The sequence below is a fragment of the Temnothorax nylanderi genome, unplaced genomic scaffold (assembly GCF_030848795.1).
Source record: "Temnothorax nylanderi isolate EJ_2023f unplaced genomic scaffold, tnyl_v1.0 TNYL_tig0187_pilon, whole genome shotgun sequence".
Classification (NCBI taxonomy): Eukaryota; Metazoa; Arthropoda; class Insecta; order Hymenoptera; family Formicidae; genus Temnothorax; species Temnothorax nylanderi.
The window spans coordinates 208,053-235,843 of NW_027249249.1; the positions used below are offsets into that span (position 1 = coordinate 208,053).

General features: G+C 41.5%; 1 protein-coding gene across 11 annotated transcripts; it reads left to right on the plus strand.

The window, feature by feature from the left end:
* Positions 1-939: 939 nt before the first annotated feature.
* Ae2 (Anion exchanger 2) lies at positions 940-27,720 on the plus strand. 11 transcript variants are annotated; one of them, XM_071716533.1, is made up of 10 exons: positions 940-1,362; positions 10,337-10,533; positions 18,119-18,302; positions 18,403-18,484; positions 18,859-19,233; positions 20,102-20,789; positions 21,298-21,360; positions 22,889-23,483; positions 23,592-24,684; positions 24,760-27,720. In XM_071716533.1, the coding sequence occupies exons 2-10, from the start codon at positions 10,471-10,473 to the stop codon at positions 25,427-25,429; spliced, it is 3,813 nt and encodes a 1,270-aa protein (XP_071572634.1). In that variant the 5' UTR covers positions 940-1,362; positions 10,337-10,470; the 3' UTR covers positions 25,430-27,720. The 11 variants fall into 11 exon arrangements, with proteins under 11 accessions (XP_071572634.1, XP_071572641.1, XP_071572635.1 ...); XM_071716534.1 differs by lacking the exon at positions 940-1,362 and adding an exon at positions 8,953-9,168; XM_071716535.1 differs by lacking the exon at positions 940-1,362 and adding an exon at positions 9,118-9,256.
* The last annotated feature ends 71 nt before the right edge of the window (positions 27,721-27,791 follow it).

Below are 27,791 nucleotides of genomic sequence, written 5' to 3' on the forward strand. Positions count from 1 at the left end.
TTAAGAAAAAAGATGATAAGACGACGTAAAATCAATGGAAAGATACACAGTTGAATGGATACACAGAAAAGTGTCAAATTAAAATACTCAAATTAACTATTTATATTGTTTCGTACATACGTACGCATCAACAATCTATAATCTTCTTATAAGAATTTCAATATATATTTTTTTTGTTGAACTACATAAAATGACTTCACTCAAGTAAGTTTTCTTCGTTTAACTCAATATAATCTAATTTCAAAATTTTCACATTAAAACTAAAGATATTTTCAAATAAAAAGAAAATTTTTTTTGTGTATGCAGAGAAAATGGAAGCTACGTACATAGGAGAGGAAAGGTATAAGAGTGAAAAAAAAAGGAATATAAATATGGAAATTTTCATACATATAAGCACTGAAATATATTCCGAAAATCCTCATTCAATTAATTCTGAAAGTATCTGAGAAAGGCTATTTTTTCAAAACTTTTCCATAAATCTAAATTCTAAAACGTGAGAAGTTCTTAGAAAATTTCTGAGAAAATATGAGTAAAAATATACATAGGCCGGTATTCATAGTCAATTCTTGTATTTAAGACCATCTTAAGTACAATCTTAAGATGTCATTAACCAATCACAGAGCCGTATTAGTATCTTAAGATATTACTTTAAGACGGTCTTGAAATAAGATCTGATTATGAATACCGACCATAGAAGAGCGAAGAGGACGATTGGGAAAACGTCGACGGCGCCGGCGCGCAAGCGAGTGAACTCGCTTCGAGGCGCGACCCGGTCGGACCGACGCGATTGGCCGGTCGGCCGGCCGGCCGGCCGGTCACAGAAATTCAATTCCCGCTGCTCCTTTCTCTCATCTCTCTCTCTCTCTTTCTCTCTCTCTCTCCGTTCCTCCGTTTCTCCAGTTGGAGCGCGGCAAACGCGTGCCGCTGCCGGCGCGGCGGCGGCGTCCGGCGAGCGAGCGAACGGGCGAGCGAGACGGAAAGGAGACCGTCACCGTGTTTCCCTAGGGACGCCCGTTCCGGATCGCGTACCGACCGACCGACCGACTGGCCCGTCAGTTTGTCAACGGCGTTGCTCTCGCGCGCACCACCGCCGCGCATCGCGATTTCGTCGACGCGCGCGAGCTAAACGTTAACACGGAATAACCGTAAAGTCCGTAAATACCCCGGGGGCGCGTGTCATCCGTGTCTTCCTCGTCCCCCGTGGAAGGCCGCCGGAATAAACGCGGCGCGGCGGCGGAGAGGAGTCGGGAATCGAGGAGCGAACTGTGAGACGTGAGTCGGTCGCGGCTCGTGCACTTTGCACTGCGGCCACGCTGCTGTCCGCGCAACTGGTGCGCATCGAACGATCGATTCGCTACCTAGGTATGTAGATCGTGCGCGCCTGTAATCGCGGCACATCGCACCCGTCGAGCCTCGCGACAGCGAGGACGAACGACGAGGAGAATAGGAGAACCGGTACCCGCGTGGTCTACGTCGGAGTCGGAATTTCGGATGAATTGACAACAGTCCGCATGGCGCATACCGCGCTCGCGTGTTTCCGAAGGAAACTCGTTATTCTCATATGAGGAGGAGAGAGAAGAAATTATTCAATCTACAATTTATTTACTTCAGCTTATATCGCTAAGAACTCGACTTGGGGTTTACAATTTTTTCTTAACACACTCGTACTATCCATATTTTTATGCTTATTACGACCTCTTTATCCTACATTGTTAAATTTTAAAGGATAAAATTTAAATTTTTTAAACCGATATCTTGAGTTAAATAACATTTTGTTACTTTTAACTACCGTGTGTGTCGAAATTTATTATTTTAACACAAAACAGTGTTATTTTAACTCTTCCTTGGTTTAGTTAAATTAAATATTGTTTTAGTTAAATCAATGACATTTGAGTAGGATCAGTATAGTGACTTATAGGAATGGTTAAAAATGACTCAAATTGAGTATAATTTGATACTACAAATTTTTTAACACTAATATTCTCTCTCTCTCTCTCTTTTCCTCAACCCATCTTCTTTTACATTATCCAATTCATCATTCCACACTCCTTCCAACAATTCTTCTTTATTCCTACCCAAATCGGGAATCGATTTATAATAGCGGTTGTCCTTTTGAAATAAAAAGCAAGTCATATACGTATGACGAGATAATTTATCGTAGGATAAAAATCACACTTTTTTTCACTTTTTGTGACGTCACCTTGTGACTTATTGCTAAACGCGCCGCGCCCGCGCCGGGCTGTTTATTGTTCGTAAGCGGTATGTTTGCCGTGCTGGCAACGCAATCGTTAAACACCGATTTTTGCGTTACGCAATAAAATCGTCGAGCGAAGGAAACTTTTTTTCTGTCACATTGTTGTGGCGTGAAAAAAAAATTACACGCGGTTGTTTGCGCGGGGATCGGCGAGAGAGCGGGATATTCGCTATTCGACGCCCTGCATCGGCATTCTGGAATGTGCGCGAGGCAATTTTTGCAGCCGGCACGATAAATGCGAATAGATAAAGCGGAAATGGAGAAGATAATAAAACTAATAGTAGCGATGGCAATTTTTTCTCTTCATGAAAATTTATAAATACTCGAAAAAGACAAAAGAAACGAAGACCGATTAGTCTGTGTTTTAACTGAATAGTAGCGAGTTACGCGAGTAAGATTAAAAGGATTTTTAGGATATTTAATAGTTGAATTGCAAAGATAGGACGTACTACAAACTCGGCTTCTTTATATCGAACGGAAAGAAAGCGAGGTGAGAAAGTACAAAGTAAAAGAGGGAAACCTATTGAGATCTTTAAAAATAATTATCATATAATTATTTTTTTAAAGATCGCAAATTTCAAGTTACTTAGGGTGTTATTTGCCAGAGCCTGATATATAAATAAGTAATATTCAACTCCTGTATTATTGTAGTCTTAAAAAACTCAAGATGCAGTTTAATTATAATGGAATAGAAACAGCCCGCGGTCGCCGGGAACAGAGGGCGAGAGCAGGGACGGGAGAACGAGGGGTCCCTTCTATTTTCGACCCAGATTGATGAGAGTGGGCTCTCGCCGCGTCTTTTCTAGGCTGGGATCCGTACATTACTTATACAACTCTTTCCGTATGCATGCAGGCTTTTGCCCGCCGTTGTTACTTTGTCCTGGGACAGTTGTGACTGATGGAGCAATCCGCGCTCCTACGTTGGCTTACGCCGCGCCGCGCCGGAACGGCATAATAACGCGGATGTGATTAGGCGAGACGAGAGGACGAGACGAGAGGCACGTGTCACTCTCCTGTCGCTGGCAAGATGCGATTTTAAATTCATCGAATATTTGAGAGTATTTTAGCTTTTGTATTTTTCGCCTTTAATACGAACGGCTCGTGAACTCCGGAATATCGACAACTATGTCGAAGCTTGTCCCGTTCCGGAGGAATTGACTCGACAAAAGTTACGCGTTAGTCTTGGTATTTATAGCGCCAGACAATCTAATCAAATTTTTCTATACATAAACCAGTTTAGTCGTTGGATACGAGTCATTAAATTTATTATTGTTGCAAGGCCGTTTAGTTATTATTATTTCTTATAAGATTGGAGAACCTGTTATTTTTAAAAACAATATTTAAATAAGTTGGAATTTACGATCTTGAAAGAAATAATTGTGGTAATTATTTTTAAAGATTGCAAACTCCAAGAAGGATACAGGAAGAAAAATAGTCGCAAGCAGAGTGCGTCATACGTTTTATCAATAATTTATACAACTGCTAATTAGATCGTATTTTAAATTTTTTAAGACTACAATACAGGAGTTGCAATATTATTTATTTACATCAGGCTCTGGCAAATAACATCTAAATAACTTGAAGTTTGCAATCTTTAAAAAAATAATTATGTGGTAATTATTTTTAAATTATTTTAAGTCGTAAATCGCAAAAAAGGTACAGAGAAACAAATCAGGATAAATTTATTTATATATATTATCGGAATAAATATTAATACAATATTATTTATTTATATTAGGTTTTGACAAATATAACATCTAAATAACTCGAAGAATCTATAAAAAAAATAATTACGTGGTAATTATTTTTGAAGATCGTAAATCACCACAAAAAAAGGTACAGAGAAGCAAATTCATAAATTTTATTACACGCAAAGGAGTTTCTGTCTCTCATCCACAAATTATCCTAGCCAAATAATTTTTTTGAGAGGTCCATGAAACAAGTTTTATGTCGTCGCTAATGGCCGGTCTCTTTTATACTCGCCGCACGTTGATAATCGTTGGCAGGGCTTTTACTATACGGATTCTTAATGTGAGATGTTTATGCTAGTGCACGTTCCACCTTACGTTTTACTTACGATAAAAATGATTCATCATGAGAGTTGACGATAAACAGTCACCACAACGCGTAAGTCACAGGCGTGTTCGCGATATTTAAAGCTCGCTTAGCCGTAATTTCGACGACTCCCAGTTATGACTTCCAGCTGGGTCCGCGGTTCATAAATAAAATCCGTCAAAGTTCCAGTTTGAATAAACCTCTCGCAGGACTCGCCCGCCGTCGTCATCATCATCGCCTCGCGTTTGATCGTTCGCGCGTCGTCCGTTCATCGAAGTCACGAGGCAATCTCGCTTTCAATGAGCTTAATCGTGCACGCGACGTCTCGTGACGATGAATCACCGTCTTGGTGTGGCGTTTGAGCACCACGGTGATACTATGTCCTTGTTCCCCATATATGAAATTTCGATTGCCAATTTAATTGCACGATCCCAAAGACAGAGCGAACCCTCGTGAAGGGGACTGTGCATCGCGTGCACTTTATCGTGAAATACGAAACTAGTACTATCCATAAACAAAATTTTTTGAAATAGGGGTAGTAAATATAGAACGCAAACCTCTCTTACATAAATAAATGTTAAACTCTGTGCAGATATCAAAAGACGTACTGTGATGTAGTATTTATAACAATTGTACACGAGGACGATTACGAGGAATTGAAGCATGGACGATTAAGGAGGGTGGTTAGTAAAATCAATTTGATAAGAATTAGTTCAAATTTACGGAGAATATTCGTCTATGGGAATCTGTCGTCCATGCCAAAGTTGAAGACAATCGTCTGCATGGTTGTCGAGTAATTAATTATTGAAGTTATACTCTTGTCTCTCTCTTATACACGGGCGACACAGCAGAAATGTTACCTAACCTGTAATGTAACTCTCGAAAGCATATTAAAAATGATAAGAATTTAGTGAAAATAGGTGCAAATAACTCTTTACATATTTAGGAAGAACTTTCTCGAAGACTGAAATGATTCGTCTTTATAGTTATCAAGAAATTGTAAAAATAAAACAGGACCACATTTATTATTTCCACATTTCAATGTGGATAATAACGTATTTGGGTTTCAATTGTACAAACAACTCTTTTTAAACCTTAAGAAACAGCAATTAAATGCATTCCACATATTTATTTGCTAAAAATCGTTTATTTCACGCGACGAAAATCTAACCTATATGCTTTTCCCCTGCCGCGCGCCCCTTCCCCGCACAGAGAACGATCCAACCTCCCGTAATAATTGTGACGATTATTTGAAGTGCGGACACCACGTTAATTGCATCAATTAAGTGCTGTCGCTATAACAGATCATCGTCGATGCGATATTATTATGAAGAGAAAGAAAGAGAGAAAGAGAAAGTATGTGTGGCCTGCAAGAGTGTTGATGGAACATAACGTTCCATCAAAATTAATAAAATGGAATTAGCATTGTCTTTCTACCGGTTAATTTCTCAGAAATAATTTACTTTCCATCTGTCAAAGAAATTAGCAGAAGAACACAACAAGGAATGATGATTATATACTAATAATACGGCCAGAATGATGGATCAAATTGTTCTAGGTTTTTGCCATGTATAATACTCTCGTATCGATTCGAAGAACTGATTTCTCCTGATGAAAAATATCGGACGGTTACAGAGGCTGCGAGAGAAACAGAGAGAGAAAGAGAGAGAGAGAGAGAGCGAGCGAGAGAGAGAGAGAGAGAGAGAAAGAGAGAGAGAGAGAGCGAGCGAGAGAGAGAGAGAGAGAGAGAGAGAGAGAGAGAGAGAGAGAGAGAGAGAGAGAGAGAGAGAGAGAGAGAGAGAGAGAGAGAGAGAGAGAGAGAGAGAGAGAGAGAGAGAGAGAGGGAGAGAGAGAGAGAGAGAGAGAGAGAGAGAGAGAGAGAGAGAGAGAGAGAGAGAGAGAGAGAGAGAGAGAGGAGGTCGGGAGAGAGGAAAGGCCCTGGGAGGTTCTTTTTCGTTCTGCTTTTGCTCGTGGAATTTTCCACGAGGTTTTATGATCTCTGTCGGCGGTTACAAAAGGAACGCGCGGCCTGTTTCTTTCTGTCCAAGAAGCGAAATGTCGCCCGGAGCAGACTGCGTCGCAGTCGTCGCACCACGTGCATGCATACATGAGGGACACAACACGTGCGCGAGCGCGCGCATACACGCAACCGAGTGTATGTAGTGCAACAGCAGTTCCCTTCTGCATATCCTTAAGAGGAATGTAAATTTTTTCAAATTTTTTTACTAACACGCAAATGGAAAAGGATTATACGCTTATCTTTACACCGTATATCTCAAGTTGCGACTAATATATTATTCAAGATATAAGCAGACTGGATTACATATCTTTATAAGAAATTGCAAATTTTACAACAAAACAAAAGATCTTTTCAAATACATCGAAGCACTCTTAGTGCGTAATATTACCGCGTTATTAATTGACATTTGAAATTTCTCTATTACTCTGTACTCATTTTTCAAAGAAATTTTTACTGATCTTTTTTCCTCAGATTGTATTAGGTTTAAATTATTTGACGTTCTCAGATTGTATTAGCTTCAAATTATTTGACATTTGAGATTAATCGATGTTTTTTCGACGTACAAAAAATGGGGAAGTTTGATTGCATTTATTATTCTCTTTTTTTCTCTTTCTCTCAAATATATGTTGAAAAATAAAAAATAATTTTTTTTCTTGAAATTTTAGATAGAGCTATTGTGGGGGGTTTACAATACATTTCTATCACAGTCGCTACCATTAATAGGCTTCGCTGTATATATTCGCGTATATGGGAACAAAGTATATCGCAGATATAAATCAGGGTTCCGTGAAACCAGGTCAAAAACCTCCGCGCCGTAGCCCTCCACGCTTATGTAACCTTGTCCTACAAAAGCGATGCGAGAGGGGAAACATAGACGCTCCTTTCTCTCGCAAGGAATCCTTTTGTGTATCTCGTCCGCTTGCACACGTGTGCGGGATCTCTCAAAAGATCCTCCCGCTTTACCTAGCATCGTCCAGCCAGCAATATTCGCGCGGGAATATATTCCTCGAATGTCGTAGGTGGATACTTAAAGGCAGATTAAAGAGAAGTTACGGCGTAGGATAATCCTTCGAGGAATATAATCGGTTAGAAGTTATTATTGTCGACAGAAAGTCAATACTGTCCTCTGCTATATCTTACGCGTGATATCTAAGGTATGTCAGAAATGTTGACATGTTATTTTAAACGTGCAATATTTATATTTGCATATATTTATAACATACAACACTAACAATGCCTCTCAGTAAATTGACATCCACGATGTCTGGGTACCCGGTATATATTTCAGCTCTTATAAAACATTCGAATAATTTAATAATACGAAAGCTCGGTCGTAAACCTTGACTACTCGCGTGAAACGTACATACGTAATGTACAATTCAGTTATTTATCGTTTTTTTTTTTACTAGGTCAAATACTGGCACACTCGACAGTACTAAATTGTCTGTGACTGTTTGATGAAAATATAATGTCACGTTATATCGATTGATCATTTCACAAAAAAACTGACTTCTAATTTATAAAGGTCCTTCTTCCTGCATTGTCATCTTTAAATCATATATTTACATATATAAGTTGGTTGATGTAAATAGTATATCTATTCGATAATAAAAATTAATTCATGATAGACTCGCGGCAAAAATTGTTATTGCTTCGTCGTTTTGCATTGGGGCTTAGACTGGGGATAAGGCGCTTTTCATACTTATCTAATGGAAAATTCGATCGATTGCTTAACAACCGCCAGACATATTATTCTTGCATTCGCTCGATAATTGTAGGTTCAGCGTTGTTGAAAATTTAACGGGCTCTGCCAAGAATGTCCGCGCATTTGCGTTTTGGACGTCGCGGACTCAGAATATATCCGGCTCTTTTAAGCCACGTGAGCGCGGTACAAAGTACGAGAAAATTGTCGACTGACTCTGGTATGTACCAATTCTCATTCCTCATTACGAATGAGAAGAAAATCGAGATTCCACCGAGGATAATCTAAGGTCTGTTTTCTGTCGCTGCACTGCTGAACTAGTGCACCCTGGTGCAGTAAGTTAGAATGGGACAAGTATATTTTGTTTCACTTAACTTACTGCACTAGGATCGCTCGCACGATCCGCATTGCGCGCTTCCACGAGAGAATTTTATCCGTGGATAAAAAACCTGATGCGGGATAAAAGAGCGTAGAAAAAAAATAGGCGCCTCAAAAACAAGAAAACTTGACGTAACGTCATCGTAGCAGATGTTGCATTTACAAAGGATCTCCGTCTTCTTTTCGCCAAACAAACGACGACAAATGCACGCAGAGCCAGCCGGTTCTTGCCACCAGATCTTCTCATTATAATGCCGGAACGGAGGTTTAAGGTGTCCTCACGCTGATCCGCACACGGGAATCCGGGCTGTATATAGTAAGTCAGTGTAAACAGTATCTTTTTAAGGACTTCATGCAGAAAGGTTGAATGAACGTTTGGGGATATCCAGGTCGAATAAATAATACGCTCGTGCCATGAGGTTTGAAAGATAACAATGCAATAACTGTAGAGCACACAATTGAGTATAACTCGAAAGAATATAAAATAACATGAGGGCTACAATACACGCAAAAATACTGTATATCTATATGTAACGTAATTATTTTCGATTGACACGAAATAGAGAATGGTATCGTCGTTGTGAAACGATCTTTAGATCCATACGTCTATATATATTCGCACATACCGCATGTCTGTGCAGTCTGTTGTTCAACAATAAAAGCCGATCGTCAAGTTTCTAGGGCCATTGTTACAAGGTCCGAGAAGTATAAGGAGCAGCCAAGAATTTTACACGGCGGAATACGGAAATAGAACGAAAGGTATTGCCAGTCAGTCGCAATGCATTAATGAACGGCTCGCGAGTTTTGTCAGAACGGGAGATTGTTAAGATTGAGCAACATCGGCGATGTGCGTATAATTAATCATGGATATATAATGTATGTATAAGTACGCGTGATTTTTTTCACACGACACGTTATTACGAGATGCACGAAAAGAGCGATTATTTAATTTAACCGAATCGTTGCGTTGACGCAATCGTCGTTACATAATTGCGGTAAAACAAAGATGAAAATTACATGTCAACTGACGCGACAGACTAAATTATGTTGATTGCCGATACGAGCGTGTCAAGAAACGGAGGGAAAAGTGTCGGGTGTGTCGATTACATCATCGCATTGCAACGCGTAACCGGAGATGGACAAGAAGATCGGTTGGCTGCGCCTCGAGGCGCGATTTCCAACGCATTGTGATAAATTTTGATAAGCAATTAATTATATATTTATATATGAGGAGGTAAGTTAAGGAGACATGTAGAATGATCGTTCGTCGACAATACGAAGGTTTTTGGGATTTTTTAAGAGAAGAAACATGTCGAGCGATATATATTCGGATAAACGTAGCTCTAAGACAAGCTCTGAGACAAGCTCTGATCAAGCATGACTTACAAATCGTAACACCGACATTCCGAATTATACGAAAATATTGAGACATCGAGACAGTACTATTGTGATGTCTAAGATATTCGTAAATACAAAGATGGGTATTGGAACAACCGGTAGTCATCGGTCACTCGCGACGAGGTATATCTCATTCTTGACGCCGCGCCGGCTGCGGCCGTGCCGCTCGAGAGCCCCTCGCGATCGTTAGTCCGCGAACGAGTGCTCGCGAGATCACTATCCTGATCGTTTCTCCTCGGTTTGTGTGTTCGAAAATCTCCTCATCTCTACCAAAAGATCCTCCCGTCGGATCCACGTTACATTAGTACTTGAACTTTGAATAACTTCGTTGGTAACTGTCGTAGCTTATAAGCGATTATAATTTTTTTTACTTTGTCAAGCAGACGCACAGGTGTGTCTTTTCCCATTAAATAAAATCTACGTTCTAGATGTTGTAATGTTTCCGAATGAATTTGTCAGTGCCAAAGCCATTCCGTTCCGTCGCCCCCGATCGTAATCGTATAATGACACGATGTGGTGTTTCCAACAGCCAACAGAACGGAGCTGCCATCACAGCGATTACTCCACATGTGGACATCGCCGTCGCGACTCAGGATCGGCCGGGCACCTAGGAAAAAGACAGAGCCTTAAGCCTGCATCGTCAGCTGCCGCGGCCGGTGAAGGATGGAGAACACCGATGGATCCAGAAGGAAGCTCTCCTTCCTCGGCTTCGGCAAGCGGGTATCGGTAAGTGTCCATGGTGTCGATTACGGACTAATAATTAATATATTAGCGCGAGCGAATAAAAGACGCGCCGGGGCTAAATCGAAGGGAAACTTATCTAGACTTGTATGCTCAAGCGTATCGGATGATCTAATAGCTATACGTCGGCAAACAATATTCCATATCGGGATTGGTATGCACTTGGACTCTGCCGCGATAAATGCATATCGCGTTACTTCAATGGCATAATATCTTCTACATCTACGGACGTGCGACCACCATCACACAGCTATCGCGTTCCTCGTATCGCGAATTCCCGTGTCTAAAAATATTTCATATCGATTAGCGAAAAATTTTCACGTCACAGATTTCTTGCGCGCTGTCCCTTTATCTCATCCTTTTATCTCAGATAATTTTTTTTTTTAATAGAGAGCTGAGAAACGCTTATCGCCGCTCTCTCGCCTTTAATTTTTCCATCAGGCGAGCTTTCCCCGATCCGACGGAACAAACGGATTAATAAATATATGGCTATAACGAGAAATTATACAGCAATTGCGGTGCATAACGATCGGCATTTCATCGGCGTTTGCGATGCATTGTCTTTTATGTATTGTGGTCGTAAAAGATAATGGCGACAAGACTAAATGGACAAATTCGATCGCGTTCCCGGCACGTGTTATCGTTCGAATCGAACGTAAGCAGATGTAATGGGGTTCCCGAGTGAGTCACAACGATCCGTGTCACACATTCGTGTATGCGAAATGAGCTGCGCGTTGTGTGTGTGCGTGTGTGTACGAAGGAGCAGAAACCCGGTCCGCGCGAAATGGCGTGCGAACTATCGCGTTTCATCGCGGTTGTCTCCCGGCTCCGACATGGATTCGTAAAAGCGGGACGACCTCGAGGCAGGACTGATTGGCCTGATTGTTGACGGTCACGGGTCAATAACCATTTGACACCGTGTGCGCGGCGCACCGCGCGCGGATCGCACGACACGGCCGGCCGCTAGAAACGCGAAACGGCGCGGTGGCACGTGACTTCGATCGGAAGGAAAGTTGCCGAGACTTCCACGCTAAACCGCTATCCTCGCAGGTCTTTACTGATGTTGGAGACCTGGTAAATTCCGCTGTCCTCTTCGTGGCAAAGACCGCGGGCCGGAGATCGTCAACGTAACGCGTTACAGTTGCGTAAGCTTGAGGAATCGAGTCCAGATGCGAGCTTATCCCTGCGAATGCGATCATCGTTAACGGCCGTCGCAAATTGGTCGCAAACTTCTGAACTTTATCGATCACTGATTCCTGCTTTGCGTTTCTAATGAGATCCCAGCGTGGGCTCCAGCGCGATGCTAGTTTTTCGATTCGTGAAAGGCCGCGATTAGTTTCGTCCCGCTGACCTGGATCGAGCGATCGAACAGCGAAGTGTCTCGCCCCCCTTTTGCCCTTAGCGCAAGGAAGTCGCCTAATAGAAACGCAAATTGGACGGAAATGTCCGGAAATTCGATTCGACGTGTCCCCTTTTCTCCGTCTCTTCAGCTCTTTTCAGATGTTTTAACTGTAATCCGAGAGTGAATGACGGAAGGACAAATTCCGGGAATAGATTTGCCTCGCTCGTTACTTCTCCGTTTACAGCGCGTCTCGTCTCGTCTTGCATCGGGCGCGGGGTTTAAGACGTTAACGAGTTCGCCGTTCGACGTGCCATTCAAGCGCTTACGCAAGGTCGGAAGCCGCAAATTTGATTATCAAGAGCGGTGTCAATCGTATCCTCGCTATCAGACAGCTCGAACGTCGCTGGCATTGTCAGTGTACAGGTGGCCCGTTTATGTCGGGGGCGCGTTGATCCGTAAGAGAGAGAGAAAGAGATTCTTTCTATGTTTGCAACAAACCCGAAGGTAGGGGACCACTTTCCGTAATAACATGTCGTGGCCGTAAGACGCGCGCTACCCACTCGTTTCTTTCCATCCGGCGCGCCAAGAAAGATCATCCGGCTTATTACGCAACCAAATTTGCACCAAGTCTCGTTTGCCGATCTATTTTACAAGTCGAACAATTTCGAAACTCGAACTATCCAAGTGTAGCTTGAAGCGTCTTGCGGTACTTTTACCACCGGCAATTTCTTTAGCTAACAATTGTTGACACCTTGTCATTAATTGCGGTATTAGGTATTATGCGGTAGGACATAAAAAAATGATCCATTTGCATATATATGCAGTTGCCGCTGCGCTGTTTCTGCGATTAATTCTGCAACGTAATTACTGGTTTAAAGCACCAGCGTTTAAAACGTGAAGAATATAATAGAGATAGGAATAGAGGATAGAAGAATATAAGATGGGAGATCTTTTGGAGAGAAGAAAAATTTACGAACGATCTAAGATTCCTGCTCCTCCTTCATCTTTATCTCTCGCGTAATCCGTCGCGGTCAGTCGCCCTTCGCTTCCTAGTCAAGTTCAAGGTCGGATGTTCATTTAACTCGCCGCGCAGGGTTGGCCGCGCTGCGCCGCGCCGCACCGCGCCGCCCCGGCCTCGGACGTGCTCACGGGTGCGGAAGGCTGCGGAATCGCGTGCGTCTTGAAGTTGCAGAAAACCGATCGCGTAATTTGATGCCCGACAATTTAATGTGATAAAGAGAGGATTAAGTTTAACGGACGTCAATTAGAAGTCAAGTCGATAAATCTTTTAAATATATAATGTAAATAGTAAATTTCTTCAATTTTTAATGAGTGCACTCCTTGCTAATTAACGAATAAGTTAGTGCGTTCACGTTACAGAAATTGGAAAAAAAATTCATTTGAAAGTGTGACAAAACGTTTGCGAAAATATCATGAAGGAAAGTTGAAAGTATTGGCAGCTTTTTCTGCGGAAGCTGAAGAACATCTCGGGCATCTACCTTTCTCTCGTGTTTTTAAAAATTAAAAACATGCTTGAACAGATCTAATATTGATAAAAACACGCAGGAATACCGAATGCGTGTTTTCTCCCTTTCTTTACGTCCAGAATTTAATCGCGTGCCTATATCCTGCTAGAAATGATCAACAGCAAGAAACGATTATTGGCAGGAAACGAAACCACTTGTTCGTTAAATACTAAGCTCTCCATCGATTTCCCCTGTCGGCATTTGGGAGGAAAGGTCATTGCTGGTGGAATAAACTGGGGAGGCTGCTACGGTTCAGGTTCAAGGTCAGTCGGAGCAGGAAGCGAGGAGCGCACGTCAAGCGGAGAAATGGGAAAACACGGTCGATGATGGAAAAGCTTGTTTCTCACTCGTCTCTAATACTTCTCACGCGATCGCAGCCGCGGCGTAGGTGGCGATGATGAAACGTTGAAACATTGACGATCCATTCCACGGAATCGGTGGTTTCCGAGGAATAACGAGTATCGATCACCAGTACGGATAATAGATTATTTTCTTTTGCAATCTTTATCACACGGAATGGAAAATACAAGATGATTATGCGTGTAATATCCAGGAGGAAACTATACTTTACGCTCTTCGGGCAATATTATATTAGCCGTCATGTCTCTTCCTTCTCTTTCTCGCGCGCTTCTCCGCTAACAATGATCGATAACATCTCTATGACCTAGGCCTAGCCGAGGTCGAGTCGGTCCGCAATTCTCGGCCTCTCCCATCGCTTCTACCATCTACCACCTTATTCAACACCATCAGCTGAGCTGAGCTTTCCCACCTGCGGAGATCCCTCCCCTTAACGCCAGTTTTTTCTCTTTCTTTTGCTCTCGAGGTCTGTTCCACTCGAGCCCTTGTATCCCAGATTTCACGGCCGATTGACACTTGTTGCGTCCGCTAGCCTTTGTCAATCATCCGCGCACTCTTCCCGTGAGATGTCTGATTCCAAATGCGCCAAGAGATCGGCAGGTGTACCTCTTTTCTTTAAGGAGGATCAGATTGAAGGACCGTAAAGCGGCCCTTTGCCAGAATTTATCAGCCGTTGATTAGTTAGCTGCAATTCTCTGGTCAATTCTCATCCCATCGATAAAATTATAAATGAATAGAATTAGTAGAATTAATAATATTATCAGCAAAGTGTTTGAGAGATTGGTAAACTCGACATTTCCTTTCTCTAGAATCTTTACGGAAGATACTCTGGTAGTCTTTTTGTGCATCAAAGGATTAACTCGAGTCATCCGGAGCAGTACTCAAAGGTATACGACCATTAGGTAGGAAATTAGTTTACAGGAAGGGAAATTGAAAATCCTGAATTGAGATCCTGATAAATCGAATGAGCAGAGGAGGAAGGACGGGGCGGGGGGGAGGGAGACGGAGGGGAGGAAAAAGAAGAATGAAGGGATTGCTCCTCGATTGAGCGTATGGGGTTGATATCGATTCACCCCCTACCACGGATTGTCGCGCGTTTCCCCACCCAGAGCCTTCCCCTCTTTCGGTCTTCCCGGTCCGGCGGGCGCCACCCTCCGCCCTCAGTTCGGATTCCTCCAGCTCTCAGCGCCGACCGGCCGGGTTGTCACTCGGCCCGGGATGCCATGCCCGAGGCCACTGCCGGTTCCTCCGGGAAGTCGTTCCTGCAGCGGGCGCGGGGCAAAGTTCTCCGCTGGTTACGACGATCCCTGCGGACGACCCACCAGGTGAACACCAGCTGTCCCGTTCCCTCGAAAAAGCCGGTCACCTAATTTTTTTCGCGCCCGCGATTCGCGCGACCGAATAAACTGTCCTTCGGGAAGGCAAGATTCCCGTGTTCCTCCAGCTGTTTTCGAAATTATCCCTTGGCGCCTTTTGTGATCGCTGTTCGATGAAATATCATGAAAGTTTGAAGTTTCTGTGACGTTAGTCATGTGGGCTGTGAAAAACGGAGGCAGCAATCCGTTAGATTTAAATTCATAAAGCTTAAAATCTATGTATGACATTCCAATTTTTCTTGTTGAAAATTGGAATCCAGAATTAATGAAATTTTAGTGGAGTTTGCTAAAATTAAATATTTCAAGATGCTCTTCAAATGCTTGTTGAGAAAAGAGAGAGATATTTCAAATATCTCTCAAACATTTCTGTAACTTTGTTATGGGCAAAATACAGTAAAGAAATATATAAGACATCACTTAAAATATATTATATAATGCCTGTAATCCACCAGAGATATAATCTCCAATATTATTTCATTTTTTCCCCATTTTGCACTCGTATAACTTCTCGTTATTAAAATCGTAAGTGGGATCATAGATTATAACTTAGCAGATATGTTAACTTAAAAGGACATTGAACATGTAACGATATTTACTGAAAAAGTATTCTCATTTATTTTTATTTATCGTAAAGAAAAGTATATATTTTTCTGTACATCTGTATCGATATGTGAAAATAGCGTGGAAAGAAAGTCTACTCGTAAAACTCTTCAACTTAATCTTGTCACAAGCACTGGAGCACTGGTTGTACCGCGTAATGAAACAGCTAGATTTTTTTAGTTTCGCCAAGTTCTTCGGACGAACAATTCGCAGAAAAGAATTTTGTGAATGACTGCGCAACGTTCGTTTTGATGATCGTGCCAGATGACGTGCCAGATTAATTTGATGTTGTTTCAAGATTTGTTAGTGCGGCGGATAATGGAAAAGTTTTCGATGTTTTTCATCTTTTTCTTAATACTAAAACCAACCAACGGTTATATTTTTATGGCGCGTTCGAAGTTGAAATTCGTGCCGCGAACACCAATTTAATCTCCCGCAATGAAAAATAAGTTCTACAAACTCGAACTTTATCGGGAAAAAAATGTATTTATTTCCGTGCGTCACAGATCCATCGCGATACAAAGCAGGATTTCGACAATGTATTACGAAGTGCAGGATCGATTCTCAACGGCTCTTTGACTATTGTAAGCGTTGTGTGCTTGACCCGAACAGATATTAGCAGCATATTTTCAAGCTTGTATGAGAATGTGAAACTCGATGAGAATAAACTTCAAAGCGAATTTCCATTTTAAAACAAGGTTGATAAATAAAATTGTGCACGGCTGATGCACAGTAATTAATTGGATACGATGTAATCTTTTTTCAGAGCTAAAAAAGTACTCTCTAGAAATACACTGTTTTTAAACAAAATGCGATGCATCCGAAATTAGTAAATGATATTTCTTTTAGTTAATTATAATCGGTATTAAGGGGATCCTGGAGTGACAGCGACAAGGCATAATCGGTCTAAGCAATATCTTTGAATTGGCTGAACAGAATGGAAAATCCTTTTACACGATTAAAGTACGCACAAAAATGTAGAGGGCTGTACATGATTTTTTCTGATAAACTAAAAAAAAAATTTTATTTTTATAAATATTGTCTTTACCTGACGACAATATTTGCTTTATACAAAAATTCTGCAGTTTTTCTATAGAAAATAGTGATGCAGCCCTCTACAAAAAACTGTCAGGAATAATATCGTGCAATTAGAAGTAAGATTTAAAGCCTAAAAAAAAAGATATTACTTAGACCAGTGGAAGATGCAAGGTTAGGTGCTATCCTTGTCTATACAAGGACAGATATAGTCGGTGAGCACTTCTTTATCGACGCTGATCGAGTTCGCCTGCGGCTCCAGCATCCCCTTAAGGATCTTTTTCGGAAATTTTTGAAGTCCATTCTAAAATATCCTTTTGCACATCTCTCACACATTAACATGGATATATATATAGAAAGTGTGAAAAATCAAAGTGTATATTGCATTATCAAAACGTTAGTCTGTCGCCAATATTCTTTTGGCATTATCTTATGTCCATTTCTAAGTCCAAAGTAGATTAACTTTAATCTTGGGTTGACTTACCGTTTATCTTTTTCTAATTCTTAAAACTAGAAAAAGATGAAAAGCAAGTTAAACGGAGATTAAAGTTAATCTGCATTAATAAAAATGAACATAGGTCTTCTAAAATAGCTCGATAATAATAGGCATTTCCTCTTCAGAATAATGCTAATAATGTAACTGGCACTTGTGAAGATATGTTGCTCTCTGTAGAAATCGATATCTGTATCCTGAATTGCATAGGTAGAGTGGCCTAGGGCGATTAATGCACTTATATAGCTCTTGCGTACCTAGGATGCCCTAAAAAGGATCTTTCACGATTCTTCTCTCCAGACAACTTTTCAAAGCGGAAGTTTCGGAAGAAAATTGAAGCAATTATTCTCCATATATATATATATATATATATATGGAGAATAATAGAGAGGGGGCTATATATATATATATATATATATATATATATATATATATATATAGCCCCCTCTCTCTTTTTTTCTCTCTTCTCTTCCCCCTTTCTCTCATTCTCCTATTTAATTAAGTTTCCCATTTTCCTATTTTTAACTAAGAAAATATAACACGTATTTAAAGTCAGCGTTTCCCTTTAAATGATTACGGCAGTTTAGTTCGGTTTCTGCCGTCAATTTGCATTCACAATGCGTTCGACAGATCTGCTTCATTTCTGCCGTCCAGTCTCTCTCTCTCTCTCTCTCTCTCTCTCTCTCTCTCTCTCTCTCTCTCTCTCTCTCTCTCTCTCTCTCTCTCTCTCTCTCTCTCTCGATATTCTGCAGCAATTTCTGCGACATAATTGAATTGATTTACAGTGATTAATGTGCAGCAGCGACAAACGTTAATGTAACATGATTGTTTGTCATATCAGATCGACGGGCATGCCGCGGAAACGGGACCGGAGCTTGACGAGGAGATGGAGAAGGTCTTTGCGATGGACGTCGCGGAGAAGTTCGACGTAGCCCGGCTTGGATCGCCCTCGGAATCGACTGGATCTGATCGAGATCGCGACCGCGGGCCACCCCCGCGATATGGCGGCGATCGCGATTTCAATCGTAAGTCGCTATACTTAGTGTCGCTTTTCGACGTTGTTTGCTTTCGAGGTGTCGTTTACCTTCGAGAATTGGAAATAATAAAAATGACGTTTCCCCTCAGAATACCGTAAAAGAAGCTACCCACATCCGCACATGCCCCTGAAGAGCCTGCATTCCAGATCTATGCGACGGCATCTTTCACCGTAAGTTACTCAATAAAAGCAGATATTCAGCAAAATTTATTTCGTAGCTTTCTCGGCGGATACTTTGTCGATACTTGAAATCTCTTGTGCGAATCATCATTTGAGAGTGCAATATCTTTTCCGTATCACAATTGTATGTACGGACGATCGATTCCATGCACGCGAGTATAAAGCAAATATATGGTTGATTTAATATTCCTGATGAACCTTGAAACTAATAAGCGTTTAGCTTCTGATAGCTCTAATTGTAAAAGATAACTGCGAAATTTCTCGAGTTTCGAGCGAGCAACATTCAATTGAATGCGTGTGAGAACCTTTTAGCTGGGAAACTGAAGCCAGAAAAGGTACATCTTGCGTTTCTTCGATATCCTTAGCGAAGGATCGGCAACGGAAGTGTCCACCGAAGAGGATCATGGTAATGTTCAAGCGAGGAGTAACGAGGTCCAGGAGGTCGACGGGATGAACCGTAACGGGCTGCAATCGACCGTCACAGCCGAGGCCGAGGCCGAAGTCGACGAAGAAACGGCGGAGGAAACCGAAAATGTAGGCAGCAGCGAGAGCGAGGCGCCGATCTCGGAGAGGGCGGCTTCCGGTTTCAGCGACAGCCCGACCATCGGCAGTCCGAGGGTGCAATTTGAGAAGATCAAGGAAGAAGATGTATTGAGCATGCAGACACCAGAAGTGCCAACCGCTCCGAGTGGCCTGGAGGAAGATCGGAATCGCCGGCGGCATCAGAAGCACGAACATAAGTAAGTTAAATCTACGTGATGGCTTGTCAAGAGCGACAGAGATAAGAGAGAAGAAAAGATCACGCGATCTTTAATTAACACATTTAGCCATCAAAACGGGAACGTATTTTTTTCCGATTAGTAAAATAACATCTTGATGAGAATACGGGGTCAAAGTAGCTCTAATTTGAATGAATATCGTGTCTGCATATATTACGTGCACGGATCCTCGATATTTTAAAGGCGAAAGTTTAAATCCGGCGGTCGCATTTCATGTCACAATTTTGCGGACTCATATTTGCACTGTATAAACCGCGCAATTATGAGCACGAAGCGATCGACCTTTATTTCGTACCATCCCGAGCGATGGGCTAGATTCAGCAGCGTGACAATTCCGGTACGGCGCGGTACCAAGTCGGCTAGTTGGTTCAAGATTTATGAGGTGGGGTGTGCTGAAAAATGTATGTTTACATCAGCGACTTAATTAAACGTTGGCTTTATTTAGACCGTCCAGATTCCCTAATTCTCTTCAAAAAGGAGAATAATTTCCTGAAAAAGAATAAATAATTATAAAATAAAAATAAGAATAAGAATAAATCTTATAAATTTACCTTTACGTATGACACGAGACAGATCGAAGTACTTATCATAATATAAGATTAGGGCAGAATTTGAAGTAAGTACGTATGTTTATCATGATTATTTCAATAAGATTGGTAAATCTGCCCGCCCAAGTTCGGTGGCTATAGGCCTGATTGAATTTTCTCTTTCTTCATGTCACGATTAAATCATGATCAGACAAACCTCTTTTATTCTCTCTATAAAAATTTAAATATATATTCCTACAAAAAGACTTAACTAACTGTCCCATTATCGACTGCTCTTCCAGACGTCACCATCACAAATCTCGCAAATACTCTCTGCAGGAAGATCCGCAATGGCGAAAGCGATCGGGGGCCGGTCTTCCAGACAATTCGAGCCTACTGACTCGACGTGTCAGCGTCCAGCCAGAAGAAGCGAGCACCTTGCAGGAACTCGACATCGACGACCTGGAGTCGCATCGTAGTGATGATCCGCGTGGCATGCGGCGGCACAAAGCCGCTCACTTAACGGTGCAGATTGGCCGACGGAAGGAAGGCGGTATCCCTCATGACACCTTCAAGAAAATGTACGATCACTCGCCGCACGAGGTGTTCGTCCAACTGGACGAACTACACGGCTTGGGCGAGGAACGCGAGTGGCGAGAAACCGCGAGGTGGATTAAATACGAGGAGGACGTTGAGGAGGGTGCTGACAGATGGGGCAGGCCACACGTGGCCTCCCTTAGCTTCCATTCGCTGCTGAATCTTCGTCGTTGCCTGGAAACCGGCGTCGTCCTCCTCGATCTGGAGGAAAAGGATCTACCAGGGATGGCTTACAGGGTAGTCGAGCAGATGGTCAGAGAGGAGCTTATTCTGGCCCAGGACAGACCGGTTGTGATGAGAGCGTTACTGCTCAGGCATAGGCATGTGCACGAGCACGAACGTGGGTTCCGATTTGGCGGCAAGAGGAGCTATTCCAGTTACACCAGCCTTCAGGTAATTCGCCCATAATGACGATATCGTTTGCATAACATGCATCGTGCGCACGAAAACGGCCAACTCCTGATTAAGACTCGCAAGATTCGCTTCGAGTTGTTTACCTATATCGAAAAGTAAATAAGTGCACCGATGAAAGGTGGAAAGTGATAATCTATTGCTCAACAGGTAATAACCGTGTTCACAAGCCTCAGGGTTGCTATATAAATTAGATTTCGATGAATTTCCATCTCAATTTGAGCTCCACGAACTGACGTAACCCTGAGTTTGCACTTTCGAATCTCTAGTGATCGAAAATAATTGCGATGATTGTAATGAATGCTGATGTACTTTATCGTGTTCGCGTTAAGACTTGAAAATAAGTCAATTTTATATGAATGTCGCAGTTTATGGAAATGTCGAAGATCACCTGCGGGGGCGATGTATCGAGCGCGATCAGTAGTGAGTAGTCGCAACGGGTGGTAGCGGGGAATAGGCTTAACTGACAGTGCTAATATTATTTCCACAGTCCATCTGGCTGGAGGAAGAAGATGCTGCGCGGGAAGCCGCTGAGAACCATGTAACCCAACATGTAAATCTCTCGTTTCCCGAATCAAACGCAGTTTTTTTACTTCTATTACTCTAGTCCTTCACTCTGTTCGCTCGCACGCCTCATACGAATTTTTATATACTTTTTAAAGTAAATCCGGCATGAATCTACGGGACAATGTCGATTTTGTATAAAATTCTTCACTTAAGGACTGATTATCGGTCTTAAAACATGAAACAACAATTTATTGGGTCAATATTTCGAATACTTTTAATCTGGTTTAATACTTTGTGTATTTTATATGCCTAACATTTAGTACAACATTAATACAAAATTAACAACTATCTCTAAATTATCATATGGTTGTAGTAGATAGGTAGACATATAGTAATACAGAACACTGATTATAGAACAGTCATTGACAATGTCGTAGCTTAAGGTTCATTCTAGTTATACAATTTAGTTTATGTATAATTTTTTTAGTCTTGACATTGAAACTAGTGAAAAGTTTATTTAAGTGGAGTCAGTTTTTTGCCTCATGTCCTTCATAGCTATTTTCATGATAGATAAATGCCACACAATTTTACTCCGTAGCTTAAATTAGGACAACCGCAGCGCGATTTCCTACAGCTTGCAGTTTTTCCATTGTGTTGCGTTTCTCCACGGGTGCCTTTTTAGCACGACTAGTCCTAGACCCGCCTGGGTTAAATTAATTCTAGAAATATTCGTTTAGTGCCGTTTGTCGAACGATAGCGACTACAAACGCTTGTGATCATATGTCGCGCTTTTATTCATTAGAATTTCATTCTTATTATAGTTTATTATTCTTTTTGGCCTAATGTTCATTCGTTATCGCGGAGCAAATCACGAAGATATGACGTGTCTTTCGCATCAATGTGAGGCTGAACTATTTTATGTGCATTATTTTGTAAGCATTCCTGTGTGCATTCACGAGTACACTACATGACGGTTTTCTCACTTTATATAATTACAATTTTTTCTATCACAATACTTTCTCACCGTGAGATGTTTACCTCGATTAATACCTTTCATAATCATGAAGTACTTGAGACGAAAAAAAAAACGATCATTGATAATGTCGTCACACTCTTCTGTTATTGTATATTTTTATTCTGCTTAATTCTTATAAACTGAAAATAATCAATCAGCTTGCCTTTTTTGGGAAATTCATTATTATTACTATTATTATTTGAAACATTTTCTTTGTAAGTTAAACAATATCATGAAATTAGATAAACAGATGTCTTATTTTACAAGTTAAAACAATTCTGTATATTTTTTACATTTTTTATAAGATGTAAGTTATTTTCGCAAATAGTTATTATTTTTACTGTTTATATAATCTTTGTAATTAACAGGCTATTTATCTCCTGATTTAGTCTTTTGTTCACTTCTAATTGTTCAATGACATGAGGTTGTTCTAGTTTCAAGATATTGAGAAACAACCGATTTTTTGAATTTTCTTACCGAAGATCTAATACGTAGTCTTTCTTCGGCGGAATTTAAAGATTCTCAGATTGTTTTATAAAAATTTTGAAACATTCGACAGAATCTGCACGATGCGAAGCCGAAGATCGTCTCGTCGAATCTGGCGCTCGACAGTAATCACACGGTGGTCGATATCAAGGAGGAACTAACGTACATGAGCAGTAACGAGGACTTGAAGAAGAGTCACAACGACTACATCCTCAAGAGGATTCCAGCCGGTGCTGAGGCGACAGTTGTACTTGTCGGCGCCGTCGACTTTCTGGATCAGCCGACGATAGCCTTCGTACGATTGGCCGAAGGTGTGTTTATGCCGTCCATCACGGAGGTGACGATACCGGTCAGATTCATGTTTACTCTATTGGGGCCGAGAAACGGCGACCTGGATTATCACGAGATCGGCCGGTCAATCTCCACCTTGATGGCGAACACGTCGTTCCACAAGGTCGCTTATAAGGCCAACGAGAAGCGAGAGCTGCTCTCGGCTATTAACGAGTTCCTAGACGATTCGATTGTACTGCCACCCGGTGACTGGGAGAGACAGGCCTTGTTACCGTTCAACGAACTTAAGGCAAAGAGCGAGGCTATCAGGAAGCGAAAGGCAAAGGCGCTCGAGGAGAAGGACAAACCGGAACAAAGTGAGGCGGCCGTGAAAAAAGGTAATTTCTTCAAATACTTTAACCGTCTTTGTTATTCAATTCTTAAAATTTATCGTTTTCGCTCCTTCGTCCTTAATTAATTATTACCTGTAATGTAATGTATAACAGCTCTTCTCGCCGGCGAGGAGGAGAAGAAGCCACCAGAAGACGATGATCCATTGCGACGTACCAAACGACCATTTGGCGGCCTCATCAACGACATTAAGCGTCGCTATCCCTTCTATTTATCTGATTTCACGGATGGCTTGAGCTCGTCCTGTCTCGCGGCAGCTATCTTCATGTATTTCGCCGCGCTATGCGGCGCCATCACCTTCGGTGGTCTGATGAGCGACAAGACGCAAAACGTAATAGGCATCTCTGAAACTCTGGTCTCCGGTTCGTGGACGGGCGTGATAATGGCACTATTTGCCACTCAACCGCTGGTGATCATCGGCACGACTGGTCCTTTATTGCTCTTCGACGAAAGCCTATACAACTTCTGCTTGGCCAACGAGCTCGAATTTCTGACCGTACGGGTATATGTTGGCGCCTGGATGGGTATTATCGCCCTGGCGATTGCCTGCGTCGAAGGTTCGGTCCTCGTGCGACTCTTCACGCGCTTCACCGAGGAAATCTTCACCGGATTGATTTCTATCCTTTACATCGTTGAAACGTTCATCAAGCTTTACAACTACTTCGTGCGCAATCCTCTTCTTCACGAGTACAGCTTTGGGCCGGACATCAATGACACAACCTATCCGCTTTACGTTACCGAAATGAAGGTCACGCCATGGAACGGAACCGAGGAGATCCTGCGCTTGGAAAAAGTTCTGGTACCGAGTCACGACATAGCCGGGTTGCTGATCAATCAACCCAACACAGCTTTGATGTGTACTATCCTTTGTCTGGGCACCTTCCTGGGCGCCTATTACTTAAGAATCTTCCGCAACAGCCATTACCTGGGCCGTAGTGCTCGAAGAGCCTTCGGAGACTTCGGCGTGCCTATTAGTATCATCGTTTTCGTTCTAATCGACTATCTATTTAATGTAAAAACGGAGAAGTTGCTGGTTCCTGAAGGACTCACCCCAACTATACCCGATAGAAATTGGTTCGTGTCTCCCGCTGGATACGAGAAACCTATACCACTTTGGATGGCTCTAGCTTGCGTGGTGCCAGCTTTGCTGGTTTACATCCTGGTGTTTATGGAGACTCAAATATCGGAGTAAGTTAGATTTAAATCGTTTGCCTGTCCGAGACGGCTCGCGGTTTCGGATTAATCATATCGTTCGCTTTGCAGACTGATCATCGATAAAAAGGAGCGTAAGCTGCGAAAGGGTAATGGCTATCACATGGACATCGTGGTGGTCTGCCTGATGAACGTGGGATGTGGCCTGATGGGTGCACCTTGGTGTTCTGCCGCGTCGGTGCGCTCTCTCACCCACGTATCCGCCGTGACCGTGATGTCACGCACCCACGCACCCGGCGACAAGCCGCACATCGTTGAAGTGAAAGAGCAACGGGTGAGCGCCCTTCTGGTCGCGATACTGATAGGCGTGAGCATGCTGATGGCACCGTTGTTGCGGCGGGTACCGATGTCCGTCCTTCTTGGTGTGTTCCTCTATATGGGTATCTCATCGACGAACGGCGTGCAGTTGTTTGACCGCATCAAGCTCTTTTTCATGCCAGTCAAACACCACGGTACAGCAAACTACGTGCGCCGCGTACAAACCTCCAAGATGCACATCTTCACCTCCATACAGATCTTGTGCCTAGCCATATTGTGGATTGTTAAGAGTACTAGAGCCGCTCTGGCCCTGCCCTTCTTCCTTATTTTGATGATACCATTGCGCGCTCAGATGAGCCACTTCTTCACCACCGCGGAGCTACGCGCCCTCGACAGTAAGGGACCTGAGCACGAAGTCGAAGACGAGCTGGACTTCTACGAGGAGGCTCCTCTACCTGGTTAGACTGTGCCTTAATCGACTACGATATCATGGCGTATCTCTCTCCGGCTCTCTCTTTCTCTCTTTAAATTCATCCACTATGTATCTTTCGAAATTATCTACTCATATACCTATTTCATATCAGGGTCTCAAAGTCCTAATCTAGCGCCAATTCGCAAGTACAGAGTTCTATTTTCACTAGATTATGTATATGCATATATGTATATAACGTCCATTGATAGGGTCCATTGATAAGGAGCTGATAAACGGTATAATTCAAATATAAATGTACGACATATGTAATGCAGAAAGGATTATCAACAGTCATTAGACTGTCGGATCTCGTTTTGCACAAATTTTTGATTCTTTTGTGTTTTGCAGTTTTTATTCCACAATTTTCCATGAATCTTGGAACGCGCACGAATATTCATTTTCATTGATAATTACTAATATTGCATCTGCTTATATATTTCGACCGGTTTTTGGCATGAAATTATATAAATAGCCTGACCGTACATTTTGAAATGATTGAGTTACTCATACACGCCTAATGGACGATATGATGCGTTTGCGTTCTTGAAATTAAGTGGAAAACCGGTGCCTCTGAATGCCTGATATTTGCGCTTTGCGATGTAATGCTCAGGAGAAGTTTACGTAATGGCACACATGAGGATAGTGCCAAATCAAGATGTTATGAGGACAATGCTCGGCTAGTGATGATTTTAGAGAGATAACGTTTTCGTAAATCCTTCCTTTTTCTCTTCTTTTCATGGATATGCATATAAATATAAATATATATAAACACACACATATAAGGGAACATATCGTTGCCTTGATCTTTAAATTCTTCAAAGATGTGTACGTGACAGAGTTTATGAATCTTTATATATTCCAAATTTGTAGATCTTACGTGATATCTAAGTTTCAACGTTTTATTTCTTTTTCCTCTTCTTCTTCACAATTGTGCCTCTCTCTACACATGTAAATCTTTAAATTTATAGGTGCTTACGTACGCGGATCATATATTGAGGCGCGAATGTATAAATGTCAAATATCTTCACTTCCTCAGATTCTTGATTTTAGGAATTCCATATCGATCATCGATTTTAATCTTACAATTAGACTTTAAGCTCCCGATAATCTTTGCTTTTATAAATTTTACCATTGCTACATATTGTTAAATTCGTCAATTTCTTGTGATTCGTATTTACATACATATATACACATCTTCATAGTCATAAGTACTTACAAAACTTACGCACTATATAAAGGATACTTAAAAAGACACAACTCTTGTGTCTCCCTTATTTGCACAGGTGCTTATTCGCGCGATTGCACTTAAAAATGGGATAATTACATATTTTTATATCTACACAAACCAGATCCCTAGATTTTCAATTTCATTAGGATTCATTTCTTATCCTTGGATTCCGTAGACGGATAATCCCTTCCATTTCACAGATCCTTTGATGGATACTTGAGTCCCGCAAGTCGGCAAAATCGAAACTGCGATGTTTTATTCTCTTTATTAACTTGATCAGTACGTCTTGCAAATCCTACTAGATAAGCATTCGTGTATTTGCTCGTAAAACACTATGATTTTAATTCATTCTTACGACATGAAACCTGAGAGAAGATATTCGCGCGCGCATTTCGAGCAAGATGAAACGATCGATGACGCTGTAATTAGAGCGGTTCGGAATTATCGTAAGGAATAAAGGCTGGTGAAAGAAAAAAGAAGAGTTATATTTAACTAAATAAACTATTTTCGAACAAATAGAGAATATATATATATATATATATATATAGATAGATAGAGAAGATACATTGTATTTTTATTCGTATTAGAGTATTTTACTAAAACTTCCGTAAAGTCGTTTCCGCTTATTATAACACATCGATTGTTAATCGATAATAGAGAGAAATCTAGAGAGAGTGGAAGCGATATACTTAATCCATTGTGATAGCAAGCAGAATTGCTCGAATACAAAAAGATGGTACAACTGAGCACTTAACGTTAGCGACAAGTTTATAATGCAAATCCTCTAATTAGATGTTTAATCGATCCATAGAACATTATCGATGCACACGTACGCGCGAACATATTCACCTATATGCGTTCCTATCATCGTTGATATTATATTGTAACAAAAGATTATCGAGGCGAATTGTTACGAAGCGATAGTACGGTTGTACATAGTCTAGTTAACATACAGTATTAAAAAAAAAATAATAATTAGCAATAGGCAATAGGCATAGTAGTTGATTTGCGCCTTAAATTAGTGATCGAAGAAATAAAACATATTTTAATTGTACTTGTATTTGATACTTGTCCCATTTATTCTCCGTTTTTTTTGTTACTTTGTAATTAAAATCTCGATATGTA

Bases quoted from the DNA above. Each gene is read 5' to 3' on its own strand.
- Ae2 (XM_071716530.1), top strand. From the start codon at position 14,997: ATGCCCGAGGCCACTGCCGGTTCCTCCGGGAAGTCGTTCCTGCAGCGG. The intron at 19,234-20,101 runs GTAAGTTAAATC...CTGCTCTTCCAG, and splicing joins CATCAGAAGCACGAACATAA to ACGTCACCATCACAAATCTC. The intron at 20,790-21,297 runs GTAATTCGCCCA...TTATTTCCACAG, and splicing joins CCAGTTACACCAGCCTTCAG to TCCATCTGGCTGGAGGAAGA.